Source organism: Eublepharis macularius, chromosome 11, assembly GCF_028583425.1.
Source record: "Eublepharis macularius isolate TG4126 chromosome 11, MPM_Emac_v1.0, whole genome shotgun sequence".
NCBI lineage: Eukaryota > Metazoa > Chordata > Lepidosauria > Squamata > Eublepharidae > Eublepharis > Eublepharis macularius.
In genome coordinates, this window is record NC_072800.1 from 86,109,622 (window position 1) to 86,130,825 (window position 21,204).

The 21,204-nt window shown below is 45.9% G+C and overlaps 1 protein-coding gene across 2 annotated transcripts in view; it reads right to left on the reverse strand.

Annotated features, from left to right (window-relative positions):
- The window catches only part of SCN5A (sodium voltage-gated channel alpha subunit 5), a 306,477-nt gene that overhangs the window by 233,329 nt on the left and 51,944 nt on the right, over nucleotides 1-21,204 (reverse strand). For both annotated transcript variants that reach the window (XM_054990894.1, XM_054990895.1), the window contains exon 6: nucleotides 6,828-7,058. In XM_054990894.1, coding sequence (XP_054846869.1) covers nucleotides 6,828-7,058 — 231 coding nt within the window. The remainder of the gene's footprint in view (nucleotides 1-6,827; nucleotides 7,059-21,204) is intronic.

A 21,204-nucleotide genomic window follows, 5' to 3' on the forward strand; every position in this document is an offset into this window, starting at 1 on the left:
AGCTGTTCAAGAAATAAAGTGTTTTTGACAGGAATTGTGCTTTGTGATTCTCTGATGTTAAGTGAGTTTTGTTTTAATTTTTCTGTGTGGGGGACTGCTGGTGTAATGTGTCATAATGCTTTGCCTACTTGTACTTTGGAAGGGAGAAAATATTTTTTTTAAAACTTTATTTTGTGTTGTTCTTGTTTTATTCTTTGTTGTGCAGTTGGTTCCCATCATAGGGAACAATGGGGCTGGCTGGCCAGCCATCTCTGTAGGTGGTGGGGGAATTTGAGGGAGGGTGTCTGTGGTTCAGGTGCTCTTTCACAGGGACCAGCTGGCACTCAGAAGTGTGCCCACCATTGTGGCACCCCTGGGCTGTGCAGAATTGCCCAGGGAAAGAGAGTTTAGAAGTTCCCAGCATAGGGAACAAAGGGAGAGGGCTGGCCTTTGCCAGCCTGTTCCTGGGGTTATGGGTGTGGGGCAGGTGGGGGTGGATTTGGGTCTGTGAGGGGCTAATGTGGGGATTTGGGTCTGTGTGTGGCAGCTGGGGGGGAATTGGGTTTGTGTGGGGCTGTAAGGGGTGGACTTTAGGGGCTGAGAGGACCTACTTGGGGAGGCCATGAAATGGCCCCCCCAAGTGGGAGCAGTCTGAGCCTTGGTGGGGGGTGGGAGGAAGGGTGGGAGAAGGGCCCCAGAGGGCTGGGGGGCATTTTGCATGCAAAATGCCACCCCTGGCAAGACAAGCCTCCCCCAGCTGTCAGTGGTAGAGATGAGAGCAGAGCACCTACTTGGGGAGGCCATGAAATGCCCCCCCAAGTGGGAGCAGGCTGAGCCTTGGTGGGGGGTGGGAGGAGGGGTGGGAGAAGGGCCCCAGAGGGTTGGGGGGCATTTTGCATGCAAAATGCCACCCCTGGCAACACAAGCCTCCCCCAGCTGTCAGTGGTAGAGATTAGAGCACCTACTTGGGGAGGCCATGAAATGGCCCCCCCAAGTGGGATCAGGCTGAGCCTTGGTGGGGGGTGGGAGGAGGGGTGGGAGAAGGGCCCCTGAGGGTAAGGGGGCATTTTGCATGCAAAATGCCACCCCTGGCAAAGGAAGCCTGCCTCTTCATTTTTCCCCCATAGGAAATAATGAAGAAAGATGAGCAGCAGCATGCTAACAATATGCTGCTCCTTCGCTTTCTTATGGGAGGATGGGGGGACCTGCTTTGGGGGGCCATAACATGGCCCCCCAAAGTCCAATCTGTCTGAAACTTGGGTGGTTGTTAGAGAAGGGTTAGAGGAAGGTCCCCACCAATTTTGGGCTTATTCGGTGGGAAAATGCCTCCTCCAGGCGTCCTGGAAGACGGAGGCATTTTCCCATAGAAAAAAGCCGAAAGAATGCCGAAATAATGCCGAAAGAATCCCGAAAGTCGAAAGCCGAAAGAGATTCTTGTTTCGGCTTTAACGATAGAGAATCTTCTTTCGGCTTTCTACTTTCGGCTATAGCCGAAAATTTTTGGCTTGCACACCCCTAGAATAAACATTTCAAATTCTGATTAAACTTTCCTCCCCCTTCTAGGTCCCGGACGCAGTTCTCTCTGTGCAACCGCTGTTGCGGTGCTCTCCTCCTCCTCCCCCCCCCTCCGGCTTCTCCTTTTCCTCGTTCTCGGTGCAGCAGAGTTCTGGGTTTTTATTCTCAAAATCCTTTAGTTGATCTTCTGATAATATCTTATAGGCCTGATCTTTATATCTGAACCATATTCCTTCCGGGAATAACCATTTGTACTTTATTCCATGGTCCCTCAGAAGAGCTGCAAACTTTTTATATTTAAAACGCCGTTTCCGGACTAGAAATGGAACGTCCTTCAAAATCTTGACTTTCAAACCCATAAAGTCCAAATCCGCATTGTATGAGTTATATAGGATGGTGTCCCGAATCTTTTTAAATGAAAAGTCAATAATGATCTCACGAGGCAACTGTCGCTTTGTTGCATATTTTGAAGAAGCCCGACGGACCTCCAAAATGGCGCTTTTAACCTCTTCTTTAGTCGTCCTCGCGGGTATCGCCAATAGTTCCGAGACCACCTCCCACAGATCCTCTTTTTCCTCCTCTTTCACGTTTTGGAGACGCAAAATTGTCTGCGTTCGTTCCATCTGTAGCCCGATCAGCTGGTTCTCAACCAGCTTCAGCTCCTTTTTTGTAGCCTTCACAAGTGACGCACTTTCCAGAGCAGACTTCTCTGCCCCCCCCCACTGCTGCAAGTGTATTTCTTCCTGTTCGCTTGCGCTCCACTCAATCCACTTACCGTTCAAGTGTCATTCGTCACTTGTAGCTTGGCCCTTAGAGTCTGTGGTCTAGCCATTTGTGTGTAGGAGTCTATTCTCTGTCAGTTTGTCATTAAGAAAAAAATGCTTCAAGCTGATTCAGCTATGTTATTTATCACCTGTAAGACTTTCTAAGATATAGCATAACTTGCCGGGTGAATGCTGGTACTGCTGTAAAGAGGATGTAGAATTCTCCCCACATGTGGCTGTTTTGCAATGGAATGAAAAATTGCTGGAGAAGGGCATCAGGTGTGGTACTTGAACCATTATGAATTAGCTTACCTCTTAGAGCTGACATCTTTTGACTCAGTTATATAAAAATGACAGCTTAGACCGCTAAGGGGAGACATGATAGAAGCTTATAAAATTAGGTATAAAATTATGAAGTTTATAAAATCATGCTCTTCGTCCCTCTCCCATAATGCTAAAATTCGGGGGCATCCAATGAAGTTGATGGGCAACAGATTCGGGATGGATACAAGGAAGGACTTGTTCCGTCAAGAAGTAATTGAAAAATGAAATCCTGCCTTCAAGTCATACTTGGCTTACGGCGACCCCTGGTGGTGGTCCACAGAGGTGGTTTGCCATGGCTGCTTTGGAGGGTGGGCTCCATGGCTCCTCCCCTTCACAAATCCCACCCTCCCCAGGCTCCACCCCCGCAAATCTCCAGGAATTTCCTAACCTAGAGCTGGCAGTCCTATCTTACCAATGCAAGAGGTGATACTAAATCTGCTTACAAGACTAACGTTAGATAAACAATGGAAAGCAAAATATACTCCAAAACGGAATTGTTAAGAAGGGTTTGGGATGCAGTGAGAATGGTGAAATGAACAGCAATGAAGCAATGAAAGCACATTAAATCCTGGGAAACTAGCTGGCAGCTACTGCCACATTATATTGAAAAAGAGATAGTATGTTCATGATAATTGTATGCAACGTAGTGCACTATACTTATACTTATCTATAGTATTTATTGAGTCTGATGCCTCTGGAAACATATTTTATACATTTCTAAAAACAATTTGTAGTATTTGTAGTATTTAAAGTATTCATTGTGTTTAATGTGTTGGAAAATATATTGCAGAACTTTATATTGCACTTATCTAAAATTAAAAAGAAGATTCCAGGATCGCCACTGTTCCCTTTAAGGCCATCTAGTTCGCCTAGCAATGACACTATCTTTTTCCAGTTTTCCCTATTTGTCTTTCTGCTTTTTCCAACCTCTCTCCACTGCCTCCCTGTTAAAGAAAATACAAACCATCTCTGGAAATAAAATGGCGGTGGCCTGTCTGGTGCCACCCACCTCAGATCAAAGCATTAGTCATGATCTACCAGCTCTAGAGACCAATAAGCTAAAGCCAATTTTGCTAACCACAGCACAACAGACAGAAGTCCAACTGCTGCTCACAGCACGCCGAGAAAGAATGCCATGCAGCTCTTACAAGGCCCTGGTGCCAAGAGAGAGGATAGAATCGAGACAGAAACCATAAACACATCACCTGGACTGATGTGGGAACCCTCCACTGTTTACCTGGGCCCCATATCTCTGTTTCAATATGATGCTTGCTGTTGTGATAGTCTGTCCAGGGCATATTCCAAGTTTTGGGGGACCCCGGGGTTGAAAGTGCCCAAGGGTTCCTGTTTGCCCACAACCAGGCCCCACTCACACCTTCCTTTCCATCACCCACTTCTGTCCACCCCACATGCCTACGAATCCTTCTCCCACTTGCAAGCCCTCCTATCGCCCATGCTCAGTTGCCCGCATAATCTGCACTCCCTTTTCCCGACAACACTGGCGGCTGCGTGCAACTGGGGGTGCTGCTGCCATGGCCACCGCGAATGCCACCACTGCGCACCGCCCACATGCCCGTCTCCAATGACACTGGACAGCTGGGAGCACAGGTGGAGGAGCACTTCAAGCAAACATATGGGGAAGGCCATGCAAACAGGTGCTAGGGTGTGAGTCTATAGGTGGCAGGGTTGCCAACTCCAGGTTGAGAAATTTCCAGAGATTTGGGGAAGGTGGAGCCTGGAGAGGGCGAGGGAAGGAATCTCAGTGGGGCACAATGCCGTAGAGTCCACCCTTCAAAACAGCCATTTCCTCCAGGCGTTCTGATCTCTTTAGTCTGGAGATCAACTGAAATTCCAGGAGATCTCCAGGTCTCACCTGGAGGCTGGTAGTCCTAGAGGGTGGGGGTCAGTGGTGGTGGGCCCCAGTAGAAGTCTCAGGCCCTGGCAACTTCCCCACCTCAGAGTATGCCTACAACAGCCCTAGAAAAGAGCAAGAGTCCAGTAGCACCCATAAGGCTAAGAAAATTTGTGGTAGGGGGGTATGAGCTTTCGTGAGCCGCAGCCCACTTGTTCAGATACAACAGCCCTGTCTCAGTCTCTCACGCTACTGCTCCGAGATGCTTCCTGGCCAGGCCAGCTTTGAGGCAGAATGCAACTATCCTTCCCTTGTTAATTTGATTTCTTTATCCTTCCACGAGATGCCTGCCCAGGCACATGCCTTTTCCTTGGGCCGTTGTTTTGTTGTCCTGTTGAAGCTGGGAGTCCTCCAGATGAACAGCCTTGCATTGCTACTGCCCAATTATGCATTGCTACTGCCCAATAAGTCTCTTGATAAGCAGCCCAGCAATATATCTAATGGGTTTTTTTTGGCGTGTGTGTTGAAGCTTTATGTTTTTGCTGGAACTGCAACACTCGCTTTTGCTTGCTGGTTTTTATGTATTTAAGATAATTATAACCCGTGCCTTTTTCATTAAATCTCACCAGATGTGCAGGTAATAGTGTTGTACTTTACACAATAGTTTAGAAAGCTACTTGGGTACAGGTTTAGGGACTGCGGCCTATGCTACTGGGTCTAGCTTGTGCTACCTCTTCCTGTAAGTAGGATCCTACTATGCAATTTTTGCATGGTTTAAGGCATCATATTATTATTTATGCTTTGCTTTGGTTCTGTTGTCAGAATTTGGGTTCCAGATCTCTACAGTACAAATCCTGTTGCACTGTTTATTGGATGCCCGTCTTGTTGCCTGTATGGACTTACTCTGTGTAGTCCGCTCTGAGTCCCAGTGAGAAAGGCAGACTAAAAATAACATAAGTAAATATGGTGGATGGAATAAAACTAGCCTCAGGAAAAATGATATTGTTGTAGCTGCAGGGAGACTTTGGATTACAACAATGCTTTCTGAAGCTCTAACAAGCAAGCCTGCAGCCCCACACTTCCCAGACAACATTGGCTAGGATACAAGAAATTGCTAATAGTAGGACCATGGAGTTTTCCTGCATCTTTCTCTCTGCCCCTTAAACCAACTGTTGGAAAGCTTATCCCTGGGGTGATTGTGGGTGAACGGCCTCATGATTCGAGAGGCTGCAGTGAGGAGGGTGGTGGTCGAGAGTGCCCTCAAGTCATAGCTGACTTATGGCGACCCCGGGTGGGGTTTTCATGGCAAGAGACTATCAGAGGTGGTTTGCCATTGCCTGCCTCTGCAACCCTGGTCTTCACTGGAGATCTCCTATCCAATTACTAACCAAGGCCACCCCGGCTTAGCTTCTGAGATCTGACGAGATCAGGCTCACCTGGGCTATTCAGGTCAAGGTGCAGTGAGGAGAGGTGGGGGTGAAATTGCCATTTATCACTCTCGCATCAGCAGTGTGTAATGCGGGGGGGGGGGAGGAAGTATCATTGGCTACAAGTCATTACCACAGGGAAACTATTCCTTCTCCCAAAAAACCTTAAAAACTCTGGCGGACCAGGCAAACCAAATTTTCAGTTGGCAAATGGGCAGGGTGTTGCATTCAAGGGGCTTGGAACAGCTAGCTTGCCCAGTAAGACCCCTCATTTCTTATTAATGACTGCGCCACAGCATAAGACAAAGAAAGGTTTTTCTCCAATACACAAAGCACAACAGCAAGGCTAACAACACCTGCCAAGTTTAGCAGATCCAGCTTCTCAACGAGTGATTTTGCACAGTGATGGTTATTAACCTTTAATCCACTACCAACTCTCCAAAGGTTACAATATTTGCATCAAATCCCCCCTACCAAACCGCAAGCAAAAATTAGGCCAAAAAAACCTTCCTCTGCACTATAGCCGTTTTCACACATCTTTCCTTCTTGTGCAAAATTTCGCAAAACTCATAGAACGACGGCATCTTCGTGGCATGATTTCCCATCATGACTCCGTTTCGTGGACTGATGACATCAGCAATCATGCCATGAAATGCAGTCATGACAGGAAATCGCACCATAAAGATGCTGTCATTCTGTGAGTTTTGTGCAATTTTGCACGAGGGGGGAAAGACGTGTGAAAATGGACTATATCTTGAAAGAAAGCAGCTTCAGCCACCATGCCCACCAGTTTTTCAGGGGAAAAAATGAAAATATTGCTTGCCTTTTCTATTTTTTCTTGCAATGTTAGAGATTTCTTAGCAGAAACCTCATAGCTTTCTACTGAGGCACTGTGCGGATTTTTAAAATTCCCCCATGTTCATGTATTTAAGCATATGAACCAATCTGGACAGGAGAATTGTTTACCTTGATCGTTGAGAAAATCATCCAAGGTTTCCCAAGTCTTCTGGTCTGAAACGAAGGTGCCGTTGGTGCTGTTAAACTCGGTGTGGTTTCTGACACATTTGTGTCTCAAGTTTCCCATGAAGAGCTGGAGACCAATGAGGGCAAAAACACTCAAGCAGAAGACTGTCAAGATCATCACATCGGCTAGTTTTTTAACGGACTGGATTAGGGCACCGACTATGGTCTTCAGACCTAGAGAGACAAAGGTCAGAGGATTATGGACTGAGCTGTGAAAGGCTGTGAGGCGGAAGACCTATGTGAATTCAAAAGCTTACTCGAGCATAGAGATAATATCTAAAACGTCCCTCCCCGCCATGAAAAGTTCAAGCTGCGAATGCATGGCATAAGTAGGATTCCTGCAAAATTTTACCTAAAGTATCATCCCAGACAAATTTGTAAGGTCCTGTTCAAGCAAAATATTGGTAGAAATTCGAGGGCAAGAAACGGGATTCAGTAACACTAGCAAGGTTTCTTTTTTACGGAGACACATTCTTCTTATTTGATAAGATTCAGATCCATTCTAACCAATGGGATTTTAGCTATTTATGATGTGGGTAGGATCTTGCAGTTCTTTTAAAATTGGAGTGCTAAGTATTCAGTCCTCACGCATTTGGGACTTGAGTTGATGAGGAGTTTTAAAGTAGACCAAGATTTTTTAAAAAGTTTAAATTTAAGTGGGAGACAACAAAGAATGACTAATTCTATGAGTGCAATAGATATTAGTTAACACAGGCCGCTTCCACATTTCTTACCTTCGTCCGGAACGCTGTGGAATGTCGTGAAAAAAACACGGAAGATAGCATCTTCTTGTGCGAGTTTGGCACGATGTCGTGCAAAACTCGCGCAAGAAGACTATCTTCCGCATTTCTTTTGCAACGTTCCGGATGAAGGTAAGTACTGTGGAAACGGCCAAGGTATTGCTAACCATATACGTATGTTTAAGTTTATTTAATATTATATCAAACTTTGTAGGAAGATGAAAGAACTGTATAACAGGTTTGCTCCAAGTCTATAAGACCGGGTGTTTGTTTACATAAATGACATTTATATCATATGTTAATGTTGGGACATGGAACACGAACTGACATAGTGAACCAAAAGATTAGGAGGGAACAAGAAATCCACATTTTAAACTGTATTTTAAATAAATTTCCCACTGGGGAGAGAAGAGTGAGTGTTAGGATTCTGAGTCACAACATACAAAGTTCTGTTTCCCCATCTCTAAACCTGTCATTTGCACCTTAGAAACTTGATATTTAGGACGCTGAATTTTTCAGAAATTCAGATTTCAAAATATTGGGTTCAGTTTCTGAAATGCATCCAACTTTGTGCTGTGCAAAATTCTGCTTTTCTTTTAGCATTTAAGCACTCGGCAGGAAAAGGTTCGTGGTTTTTGACATCTCCTAAGGTTGTATTTTTATGTGTCAGAGAGGCAGTGGAGGTACTTTAGAACCAAAACAAAACTTGCCCTATGGGCTGGGATCCAGCAATTTCTGCTAATGGGATGGGCGGGAGGTGATTTTCACCAGTTCTTCCCTCTGGCTGCAAACCTCAGGCTCCCCCTCATGTTGTCCTTCGGCCTGGGTGTTTTCTGGGTATAGCTCTGAAGGAAACATCCTGCTGGAAGCCCAGTGCCACTGCGTACTAAGGAAGTGGAGGAGAAATGGGGAGGAAATTGGCGTTTCCATCTCCTGTGCCATGATGTCACTTCCAGTTAGGCTTGCCAGATGCCCGCAAGTGGCAGACAAACTCCCAGCAATTTTCCCCTCTGACTGCTAATCACTGGTGGGAGGAGCGAAGTCACTCAGTGATTGCCCGCCACCAACAGGCAACCTGACAAACGGGCAGCAGCAGGCATATTTCTAGCCAGAACAATGACATCACTTCCAATTTCGGCCCCAAACAGGCCAATTCTTAAAGAATCAGCCCTGCATATAATGTGGGAGCACTCCCATGACCAGTGCAATTATGCCACTTCTGGAAATGAAATCATTGTGTACTGGCTGAGAGTGCTTGTTTGTAGTACACATGCATGAAGATCGAGCCCAGTGACTGCCAGCATCTACTCACCGCCTCCTGCCAGTTGCCAGGGAGAGCCGGCAACCCGACTTCCAGCAAAAACTGGAAGTAATGTCAATGCGTTAGGGGAACAGTTTAGCATTCGCCTGAAACTCTGTGGTAATATTAGAGTTTGGGGGACAAGATAGAGCGTTGCCCCCAAAGCGTTGACATCTCTTCTAGTTCATACTGACAATAACATTGTGAACCCAATGTGTCCCAAAACTGTTCCACCAGAGCCACTGAACCCCAGAAGTAGCATTATGGGCAGCAGCAGGAGGGGGGAGGTTCTTCTCCATGGCCAGAAATCTCTGTCTCTTGAGTGGTGTCTACCTGAGCGGCAGTGACTCTCCAGGGTCTCAAAAGGTCTTTATCAACATTTGCCATCTGGTCCTTTTGACTTAAGATGCCTAGGATTGAATCTGAGATCTTCTGCATACAAAGCATTTGCTCTACCATTCAGCTATGCCCCCTTCCCTGAAAGAAGAAGGTGGGTTGTATTTAAGGAGCATGCTCAGTTTGTGTGTGGCATTACCAGGCCAAGCCTGGCACCGTGGGAGCGGGAAATAGGGTATGTGTGATGTTGGCAACCTGGAAGTACAACCTAGACATGACAATGGTAGTTCTAGACAATGGATCACATAACTTGAAAACTCTATGGCAGGGGTGGCCAAACTTGCTTAATGTAAGAGCCACATCAGATGTTTGAGAGTCGCAAGACATGATGCATTGAAGTGACTTCAGATGAAGAGGTGGGTTTGGGGAGTGTCCTGAAAGTGACATCATAGGAAGGGGTGGGGTTTGGGTGCAGTATACTGGTAGTGACATCATCAAAAGGGGTGGAGCTTGGGACGAACCATCACCTGACTTTTAACTTGGAAGTGACATCACAAAAGTGATGTCACATCCTTGCTAGGCTTCACCCCCAAAGTCCCCAGGTATTTTCTGAGTCAGACCTGGCAACCCCAACCTTTTTATTGAAAATATGAAAGATATGGAAAGAAAGAAGGAAAAAAAGAAAAGGGAGGGAAAGACATGGAAAGAAAGAAGAAGGGAGGGAGGGAAAGACATGGGGAAAAAGTAGGAAAGGGAGGAAAGGGAGGGAGGGAAATAAACGAAAATAAACTCTATGGTCCCGGCGATACTCAGAGACCTCCGGGAGCCACACAATATGTGTAGAAGAGCCACATGTGGCTCCCGAGCCACAGTTTGGCCACCCCTGCTCTATGGTAATTCCTAGAGCTGCCATTGCTACTTCTGGTTTGTGCCCGGTAGTGACATGCCAGCAACTAGGCCAGAGTCTTTCCCCCCTCTATTTCTCTCCCTCTGCCACTGAGAGAAGCTGTGGTCAAATGGGCGTTTAGCCACCATAACTGGGCAAATGGTAAGCCTATTTGTGAGGGATGACAGTTGGGCTGTACAACATAGAACCTGACCTGAGATTGCAACATACAATTATTCCATGGTCAATGTGCCCAGGTTTCTCAGCAGGCAAACTGATCTGAAAAGCGTTGGGAGAACAGTACAACAAAAACATGTATGTCTATGCTTAACTAGGAACTATGGATTTACCAAATGCTCTATGTCTCTGTTTCCAGATTCTCCTTTTGGGGTCTTGCTCCTCCAGCATCCTTTATGTGAAAATGGCAAACTAACTACTGATAAATAAATCATTATGTATGCCCCAGAAACCTAATTAAAGGATTTCATGTTTGGGCTATTAGCAGAGTCTATCATTTGGCATAGGAAGCGTGATTATAGGTGGTTGTGAGGGCGTTCTGCTGGCTGGTGTGTGAGTGCAGGAGAGAAAATAATAAATCACACACTTGCTTTATATTTAGAAAAGTAAGAGTTCTTTATTGTAGGAACTCCATACTCTGACAGGAAAGGAGGCAAGACAGATCATAACTACCTATATAGTCTAAGGATGGACATGGATGGCAGAACCAGGTCTGCATCCAAGCTGCCAAGATGGAGAGAGAAAAAGGAGAGAGGTGTTGCCTGGAACAATGCCACGAAGAGGTGAGAAGGAGGAAGTCAGGAGGAGGAAATCCTGATAATATCAATCTACATATCAAAGGGCAGTCAGAGCAGTAAACAGAGTGCCCTGACGTCTCTAACTCTTTGGTTAGGATTACCTGTCCAGGTCTGATCAAGATGGTTAGCTGTGTTAGTCTAGCAGTGGGAAGGAGCAAGAGTCCAGTAGCACCTATATCAAAATTTGTGGTAGGGTATGAGCTTCTGTGAGTCACAGCTCACGTGACTCTCAAAAGCTCATACCCTACCACAAAATTTGTTAGTCTTATAAGCAGGGCTTTTTTTCTGGGAAAAGAGGTGGTGGAACTCAGTGGGTTGCCCATGGAGAAAATGGTCACATGGCTGGTGGCCCCGCCCCCTGATCTCCAGACAGAGGGGAGTTGAGATTGCCCTCGGCACTGCGGCGCAGAGGGCAATCTAAACTCCCCTCTGTCTGGAGATCCGGGGCCGTGGCCACCAGCTATGTGACCATTTTCAAGAAGTTCCAGAACTCCGTTCCACAGCATTCCCCCTGACTCCCTCACTGCTGCTAAACATTCCCCCTCAGAGCAGTTTACGAAGTATGCTATTATTATCCTCACAACAATCACTCTGTGAGGTGGGTGGGACTGAGAAAGCTCTGAAAGAGCTGTGACTAGCCCAAGGTCACCCAGCTGGCTTCAAGCGGAGGAGTGGGGAATCAAACCTGGCTGTCCAGATGAGAGTCCTGCCGCTGTTGACCACTACACCAAACTGGCTCTCAAAATGTGTTATTATTATCCTCACAACAATCTCCCTGTGAGGTGGGTGGGACTGAGAGAGCTCCTAGAAACTGTGACTAGCCCAAGGTCACCAGCTGGCTTCAAGCGGAGGAGTGGGGAATCAAACCTGGCTCTCCAGATGAGAGTCCTGCTGCTCTTAACCACTACACCAAAATGGCTCTCTTCTGTCTTAAGGGAACATTCCCATGGATTCTCATAGGAACAAGGCCTGACTATATACCGGCCATCTAATGACATTTAACAGAGAACAGAACTGCCAGTGAGCTCATCCATTAGAAATCCATTCCGATGTTTTTCTAAAGGGATGTCTAGACTAGAGGCCGCTGCCGAAATTTTTTAAATACTGGTGTCACTCCGTTTTCCTGGTTCCTGCATTCGTCCACGAGTTCCGTTCTCAGGACTGCAGTATTACCATTTCTTAAATAATAGCACCACACAAGCACAAATATACCAGCACATCTTTTCACCCATCTGAAGTCGATGCATTAAGATGTTTCCAGGGTTTATGCATTAGCTAAGGGAGTGCAAGGTCACTCACTCAATAATAAAAAAAAAGAATTGGACAGAAATGGGTAAGTGCATAAAATTGTCATAAATGTTTTACATAACATTTATGAATTGCCTATCTCTTTAGAATATTCCAAGGGCCGTTCCTTTTTGAGGGGGGAAAGCGACAAACAGACTGGGATGAGGATGTAGTGGTGTATATCGGCCTTTCTTGCTTGCAAGAATAGAAAGTGCTGGAATTACTGAAAAGCGGTGGAATTCAAGGTGTCTCGGATGGATGACATGAGAACATGGTGCCAGATGTACAATAGGAATTGTGTCTTCCGGGTGCATGCCAGGTCATCGTGCCCATGGCACGGGGTCCCCGCTACACCACAATAAGTTTCACACCCTCAAATTGCTCCAGGGACCCACTATTGGCACCACTGAGAAAATTACATGTAGCCACATAAGTAATGTAATTTTGCAGTGGAACCAACAGCAGATTGACAGGGCCATTTGAAGATGCAAAAATGATATGGTGGGGGGGAGGCTGAAGCCCCATTTCCCTGAACACTGTGGTTGTAAGCAGAATAGGACTGGCATTCATCTGAGAGGCACAAAACTCCCGTAGAACGTCTGATGCAAAATCCTTCTGCCATTCACAAGCAAACCCTGGGACTTTGTAACGTGAAGTCAAATCTCATGACTCTTATCTAGAACGATTTCACCTTTCAGTTAATTTGACTTCTGCTAGCAGCCAGTTCAATTCAAGTTTACTTGTAGAGTTGCCAGACTTGGCCTGGCATGAAGCTATGTGAGGCAGGGACGGGGAGCAGCCATCAGCAATGGCATGATGTCACTTCTGGGAAAACCTGGAAGCAATGTCAGATCTCTCTAGGAACTGTTGGAAACTCTATGGTAAAACCATGGAGTTTTGAGCAATCCCAAGAGAGGCCTGATCTCACTTCCACAGAAAACCCAGAAGTGACATCAGTCCCCTCTAGGTTTTACCATAGAGTTTCTAGTAATTCCTAGAGAGAATAACCTAACTTCTGGGTTTTCTTGGAAATGACATCATGCCATCCCACATGGCCATCTTAAAAAAATTGTTCTTTCTTCTGCCGGCTGCTGGACTGCCAATGAGAAAAGCCTGCTGGTGGCTAGAAATCTCCTGCCCCCAGAAGGCATGTGGTAACTCTATTTCCTCCTGATGCATCTTTGTGGTTAAAATAATGTTCTTGATGGTTATGTACATTTTGAGTGGACTTCTCTTCCTGATACATAACAGGCATCATGTTTGTTGAAACATAAACAAGGGATATCATGAGAAGCTTAATATCTGAATAATTAGGCAATAACCTCCATGTGAAATAGTAAAGAATCCAGTAGCACCTTTAAGACTAACTAACTTTATTGTAGTATAAGCTTTCGAGAACCACAGCTCTCTTCATCAGATGCATTTAACAGATGCACGCATGCTTATGCTACTATAAAGTTGGTTAGTCTTAAAGGTGCTACTGGACTCTTTACTATTTTGCTACTACAGACTAACACGGCTACCTCCATGTGACGGAACTCACAAACAAAAGTGCTAGTTGGGGGGAGATGAGCAACTTATTCTGTACTGTAAAAGGTACACATTTTCTTTCAATACAAGCCACACCAAAATCAGCCAGACCAGATATACCCTAAACAGTATGAATACCTTGGGCTAGCCTATTTCCTACAAAACCTACATGAACAAACGTTTATTTTTCCCCAGCTGCTCAGATATGGGTATCACCGGGGGATGCAACTAAACCACAACCCTTTTCCTTGTCAGCAAGCAACATGAAAGGGGCTTGCCAGATGCTATCCAGGACCAGGCTGTGTGTCAGACCCTGTATTACTTCTATCACCGCATTAATATGCCAGATCTCTTATCATAGGTTGCAAGCAATCATCGCAGCCTTATGCGCTGCCATTGAAGCCGCCTTGTAATCAGTCAGGGATTAAAGAACGATCCCATCCTTGCAAAAGTGAGTAAAAATCAATCATGGGAACAAGTTAAATGCATTTTTATATTGTTTTCAAAAACAATTGCTCGCCAGCATAGAGTCAACCCTAATGTTGCTAATTTTAAGGGCCGTTTTCAAAGTGTGTTTCTATTCATCCAGTTATTATGATTTTTAAATAGAAAGATAATCCTCTCTGTGTTGGATTTTTTCATATTTAATCTCCTCCATCAGAACATTTCAGTTTTGATCCTTTTTTCCCCCTTTCATATACAGAATCTGAGCTTACACTACCAGGACTACATAATGTGCGGCCCACCAAGGGAAAGACAACATACCAGCTCCATGCAGAGGTCTGCATTCTATTTTCACTGCCTACCTGGTATTGCAAATATCACAGGGTAGGGGTAAGGGTGTATGTTTGTTTGCCGCTGTGCATCATCTCGGAGGAAAAAAAAATGGAGCTCTATCGCTTTGGTGGGGTAGACCAGCCACCATCATTTTTAAAAAACAGAAACATCATTCTAAAAGAATTATTGAAATTGTAGTTCTTAGGTCATAAATCTGTAATGCTCTTCTTTTTTAAAAGGAGGGGCAAAATATGCGGGGCAACATACTTATGGATGTCATAATGGCAATTCTGATTTCTATGCAGTTTGAGCAGAACTTTCTCTAATCTAAGAGCACAGAATCTACTACTGCATACAAACCAAGTGTGTTTTTGTTATTGTTTTAAATCTAGGTACTACAAGGAGGGAAGGCAATGGCAAGCCACCTCGTAAAAAGTCTGCCAAGAAAACATTGTGATGTGACGTCCCCCCATGGGTAATGACTTGGTGCTTGCACAGGGGACTAAGGTAAAGGTACAGGTAGCCTCCTGTGCCTGACCCATTACTTACCCATGGGGAAACATCGTGTCATGACGTTTTCTTGGAAGACTTTGTTACGGGGTGGTTTGCCATTGCCTTCCCCAGTCATCTACACTTTACCCCCAGGAAACTGGGTACTCATTTTACTGACCTCGGAAGGATGGAAGGCTGAGTCAACCTTGAGCCGGCTACCTGAACCCGGCTTCCTCCAGGATCGAACTCAGGTTGTGAGCAGAGTTTGGGCTGCAGCACTGCAGCTTACCACTCTGCGCCACGGGGCTCTTGCACAGGGGACTACCTTTACCTTTTGTACTACAAGTAGGATTGCCAACAGGCCTGGAGAAATATACCCTGCCCCTTTAATAGAGGCTTGGTAGAGAGAGCCCTCAAATCAGAGTTGACTTATGGTGACCCCTGGTGGGGTTTTCATGGCAAGAGAGGTGGTGTGCCATTGCCTGCCTCTGCAACCCTGGTCTTCATTGGAGGTCTCCCATCCAATTACTAACCAAGGCCGACCCTACTTAACTTCTGAGATCTGACAAGATCAGGCTCACCTGGGCTATCCAGGCCAGGGCTGAGGCTTAATGGGGTGCTATTTAAAAGATGATGTTATTTAACAGCCATGCCAGAAAAAGCTTCAACTGCCAATTTCAATAAGCCTCAGTCATAAGAAGAGGGCATTTTTCTCCAGGCTTCTTGCCAACCCTAATCTTTTCACTGCCTCTCTAGGATTGGATGCAGCCACAGCTCAGTGGTAGAGCATTTGCTTGTCATGTAGAAGGTCCCAGGCTCAGTTCTCAGCATCCTCAGAAAGACATCCTTATAGGGTTGCCAACTCTCGATTGAGAAGTTCCTGGAGCATGAAAAGGGCGGAGTTTGAGGAGGGGAGGGATCTCAGTGGGGTATAATGCCATAGAGTCCACCTTCCAAAGCAGCCATTTTCTTCTGTAGTCTGGGGGTCAGTTGTAACTCTGAGAGATATCCAGGCCTCACCTGGAGGTTGGCAACTCCACTCCCTTAAGACCCTGGCGAACTGCGGCCAGCCATGGTAGACAATACTGACCTAAACAAACCTGTGTTTTCAAATACCATGGCACAGGTAAGGAGCGGGCTTCAAGCCACATTTGATTTTTGCTTACATTCATTTTGCTTGTGCGTCTCTGAATCGTGGGGCAGCGGACTCTACGATTCAGCTTTTTTCAGATCTTATTGGTTTCCGGGGGAGGCCTGACCACATGCCCCAACCCTTCTCACTGCAGTCAGTGAGTTGACAAAAGTGCTTAAATGGCTAGATCGTGCCTTGAGTCGCCAGCTTTTTTACTGGCCCTGCTCCTCTCCCTTTAAATTGCATCCTGTGCCATGCAAACAAGGCAGGCGAAGCTTTAGCTTCAGCCTGCTTAATTTTTATTAAAGGCACAGCCGCAGAACCGTAAAAAAAAAAACGGCAACCTCAAACGACCTCTTGAATTGTCATTGAGGGTTTTGGAGTGGCTGGAGGAGAGGGGAATGAAAAGCTTTCATTCGGGGTCTTTATGTGGCCTAAGGTGCTGTTTTTCAGACCACATCGTGCTTTTGAATCTGGAATTTTTAGAAAGTGGATGGTGACAGAGTACAAGACTCTGCTGTTTGGAAGGGGAGAAATGTCACTGAATGAGAACCAAAACTTTTGGGCTTGCCGAAAACAGCTCTTGGGCTCCCAGCGTAAAGAGCAAAGGTACATACGTAAGTCACAGGCATCTTTTTCATCGGTCCTTTTCTACTTTGGTTCTCCAGGATTTCCTGCTTGGAGGATGCAGGAGTAGAATGGGGGAAAGGGGTCTGTGTGCAAATCACATCTGGACATCTCATTGTTCATGGAAAGACAGTTAAAATGGCTAAGATGGGGAACAGAACTGTGACTGTCTCCTTGAACGCAGGCAGCAGCTTGTATCTAGCCACTCTGCTGAGCAAAGTTTGAGGCCTACTTCCAGTCTCCCTCTGACAATGGCAGCTCACACTGGAGGAAGAACTACTTATGTCAGAGGAAGGCTCCTTAGGCCAAAGATACACTTTAAACTTGTCTTAGCAGAGTCCTTTTGGCTGGGTAAGAACTTCCCATGGGTTGGGAATTTCCTGGAGATTTGGGGGGTGGAGCCTAGAAAAGGTGCGGTTCAGGGAGGGGAGGAGCCTCGGTGGTGTATGATGCCATACAGTTCACCCTCCAAAGTAGTCATTTTCTCCAGGGGAATTAATTTCTGTTGCCTGGAGATCAGTCATAATTCCGAGAGATCTCCAGCCACCACCTGGAGGCTGGCAACCCTAATGGGAAAGGTAGATGTGCATGTGTGCGCCTGCATGCAAGAGCCAGGAGAAATTACGCAGAAGGAATGTCTGCAGAATCCAGGCAGGCCAAGGTGTTTTCATGGGAAGCAACGCATGGGGGAGTTGTAGTCTATGCCTGCACAGTTGGCAACCCACCAGGCCAGGCCCAATCGACTCGCAATGGGACTATCGCTTGCTGGATACATCAAAATACAGAGAATTTATCAAGCTCCAGCTGGCAAGCAAGCTCCCCACGTTTCCATTTCCGTTGGCGAAAGCAGGGCGAGAGGGAAATCGGAAGCTCTTCCTCCCCCTTGCAGTGCCAAATGAATAAACACTTTTTAGGGTAGAGTTCCCCTAATGTATGCTGGCACACACCTGTGACCCAGCATGCGTTGGGCAAATTGTGGAGCTTGGCCCTCAAACACATGCAGTAAACAAGGCAGTACCTGGCCTTGGTCTTTTGCATTGGCTGATAAAGGTTATCCTGGGGTGGGGTGGGCAGTCATTATTTTGGTGCACCAGTTAACGCGTTACACATCACACTATTAATGTTAGCAGAGTCAAACGCCTTACGATTTTGTCAAAAGTTAATCCCGTTGGATGCATCTCTCCAGGGAAGTTCTACACAAGCTCCATTGAGATGAACGAGACCTCCAATGGTTAGCGTGTGCAAGAAGGCTCCTTGGTGAATTGTGCTCATAATCTGCCTCCCCACCACAAATTAGAAGCCACTTTTTTAATTAAAAAAATGTAGAAATAGCAAGCAACACCAAGCACTGAGAATCAGTGAACGTTCTCAAGACCACTTCACGGAAATCAAAGGCATTATCACTAGTATTACAATTTGTGGCACCCGTACCAGATGTTAGCAATTACCTGTCGTATGCATCAAATGCTTCATGCCCATTTCTTCGACAAGACTGTGATTAGTTCTCTGCATTATTAGCTAGCACCTTGGCTAATCACATTTTTTATATGAGACTTATTTTTTCCTGAACGCCTGAATGCCAGATGTCTGTCCATCTGCATTAGGTGCAGGCACATACAGAAATACTTATGGATTTCAATGAGCACATGGCATTGTTAGCAATAGAATGAACTGCAGTCTTGACAAATACATCCACTTGTCAGGATTTTCTCCCCCCTGTTGACAGGTTCACATTCAGGGATTTCTGAAGCTCTTCTTGTAAAATTCCACTAGATTGACCAAAACTCTTTTGGTTCCCCTTGAGGTTGATCAGATCATGTTGGATAATGCACTTCCAATCCTCTTTAGAGATCATTTGGAACTGAATTTTTCGAATGTGAAACAAAAACTCCACTTCCAAATGATAGCTAAAGTGCATTGGAAGTGCATTACCCAATGTGTGTGGAACCAGCCAAAGGAAGTTCCTCATTTGCTTTGAATTCTGCTTTTGGTATAATCTGCATCTCTAATCATAAATCACCGGTTGGCCTTCCTCAGATGAAGAGCACCATTTCACGCCTTTCTTCTGGAGGCATCTCTGCTTTCCTCACGCCCACCCCAGAACTAGAATTTGCTACGATTTCAACCCGAAGTGAGATTCAGCTGAAACCTTAGGAGGAATTTTGAGGGAATAAATTTGGAGGTTCCACTTAGGCAAAACATTAGTAGGAACGTTGAAGGAAGTTACCAGGATGTGAATATGATGGAGAATTGATCTGTTGGATTTCACGCAACTCTATTTACATTAAATGCTGCAAGGAGGTAATTATGAGATTGTTGCTATTGCTCAGGGCTGGTGCCACAATTGAGGCAGGTGCCGCAGGCCCTGAGGTGCCTGAGGGGTGCCAGGGGAAGAAGCTGCCGCCCCCGCCGCCACCAACACACACCCCTGTCTGGGCACAGCAGCCATGGGCCAGGCACAGCAGGCGTTCGGGGCAGCATGCAGAACCTCCCCAGCCACCAGCCGTGCCTGACTGGGAGCGCAGGCAGCCTCCGTGTGCTGTCCCAGCCACCCGCCGGCCAATGGGGCCGGCTTGCTGCATGAGGGCATCATCACACAGTGACATCATCACGCAGTCCAGGGGGCGCGCACATGCACTATGTGCGTGCGCACATAGGGGCAGCCACGGGCACCAGAAACCCTGGCGCCGCCCCTGCCATTGCTACAATTTTGGGAGGCAGGGATCCATTTACTTTCCTACAATTCGGCGTGTGGCCTAGTCCTTCACTCTCCACTTCAGTTGTCCAATTTTCCCCGGCAAGTGATGGTGATCTACTTCTCAGTTTCAAGTGGATAGCCATGTTGGTCTGTAGTAGAAGAGTAGAAGAGCAAGATTTAAATCTAGTTAGTCTTTAAGGTGCTACTGGACCCAAATCTTGTTCTTCTACTTCTCAGTTGTGGTCGCAACTGAAATTGCTCAATAGTTGACCACATACGAATCCTAGTAGAAGGTATGAAGCAGAAGACAAGCATCAGAGCGGAAGCTTTGATGTGAAACGGATAATTAATGCCCTGGAGGGTTGAATTTTTAACAAAATTGGATGTACCCTCTCCCTTTTGCTATGTAATTATAGTACTGAAGGAATTCCCAGAGCAAAGTAGCAAGTTTGGAAAATAATATATGGATAGCCCAGAAGAACCTGATCTCATCAAATCTCAGAAGCTAAGCAGGGTCGGCCTTGGTTAGTAATTGGACGGGTGACCTCCAAGGAAGACCAGGGTTGCAGAGGGAGGCAATGGCCTCTGTTAGCCTCTTGCCATGAAAATCTCAACAGGGGTCGCCATAAGCCAGCTATGACTTGAGGGCACCACACACAAACAGGACAAGAACGATGTAGAATTTATCAGTTTGACTTCACACAACTCTATTTACATTTTTCTCCATTTTCCTCCCCCCTGAAGGTTATGTTAATTTCACCTCCGGGTCGAGGAGGCAAAGGAGAAAGAAATAACCCTCCGAGGAGTGAATCTCCTGGCTCTTTGTAGAGAGGTGAAAGCGAGGAAGCCTTCTGCTCTGTCACCTACCTTTCCCAGCTTACATTGCGTCTCTCTTCACTTGAGCGTCCTCGTGTAAGATGTCTCGTCTATAGAGACTCTCAGTCTAACAAAAATCCATGTATGGTGACAGACCTGCCCAATGCTATCAAATAAGCTGCACTTTGGCAGTCCAATTTCTACCTTGCAGGTTCACACTTGTATGTAAGGATGTATACATTTTGTCGAGAAGGCGTTGTGCCCTGCTGGCTCCAGGATTTTGGGAATCCTCATAAAGTTTATCTTCCGTAGGTTTCCTTAAACATGAAAGAGGCAGGGTGAACAGGCAGGAGAACAATGCTGAGCCATTTGCCAGTGGTGGGGCTTGAGAAATTCTTGGTCTTGCCACTCATGGTAAAAATGATAAAAGGACATTATAAAGAAAAGTCAAACTCAACCCATTTCCTGCTGCACGAAGCACTAGCTTTCTACTTGCAGTGAGAGGGTGATTATATAACAAACCTTATAAAAATAAACGCAATCCCATCATCTAAAACTGAAGCAGCACAATCTATTCTACCATCTCAGGATTCTGCTTCCCAGTTGGGACGCATGAATAAAACCATTCCTGAAGAATCTCAAGGAAAGTGAAAAGAGTTTTGGTAAAATTAGCAACAATTCCTGGCAAAGAGGGAGGTCCACACACTCCCATTCACTAGGGGTGGGAAGTAGAAAGAAATCCAGAGCCATTAAAAATGTATTATTATTATTTTTGTGGCCATCAACTTTAGGGGCAAGGTGCACAGCAGCCATACATTGTACCAATTTCCATCTGAAAAACACAACAGCAGAAACCGCAGTATTTATACCTTAAATGCACTGCG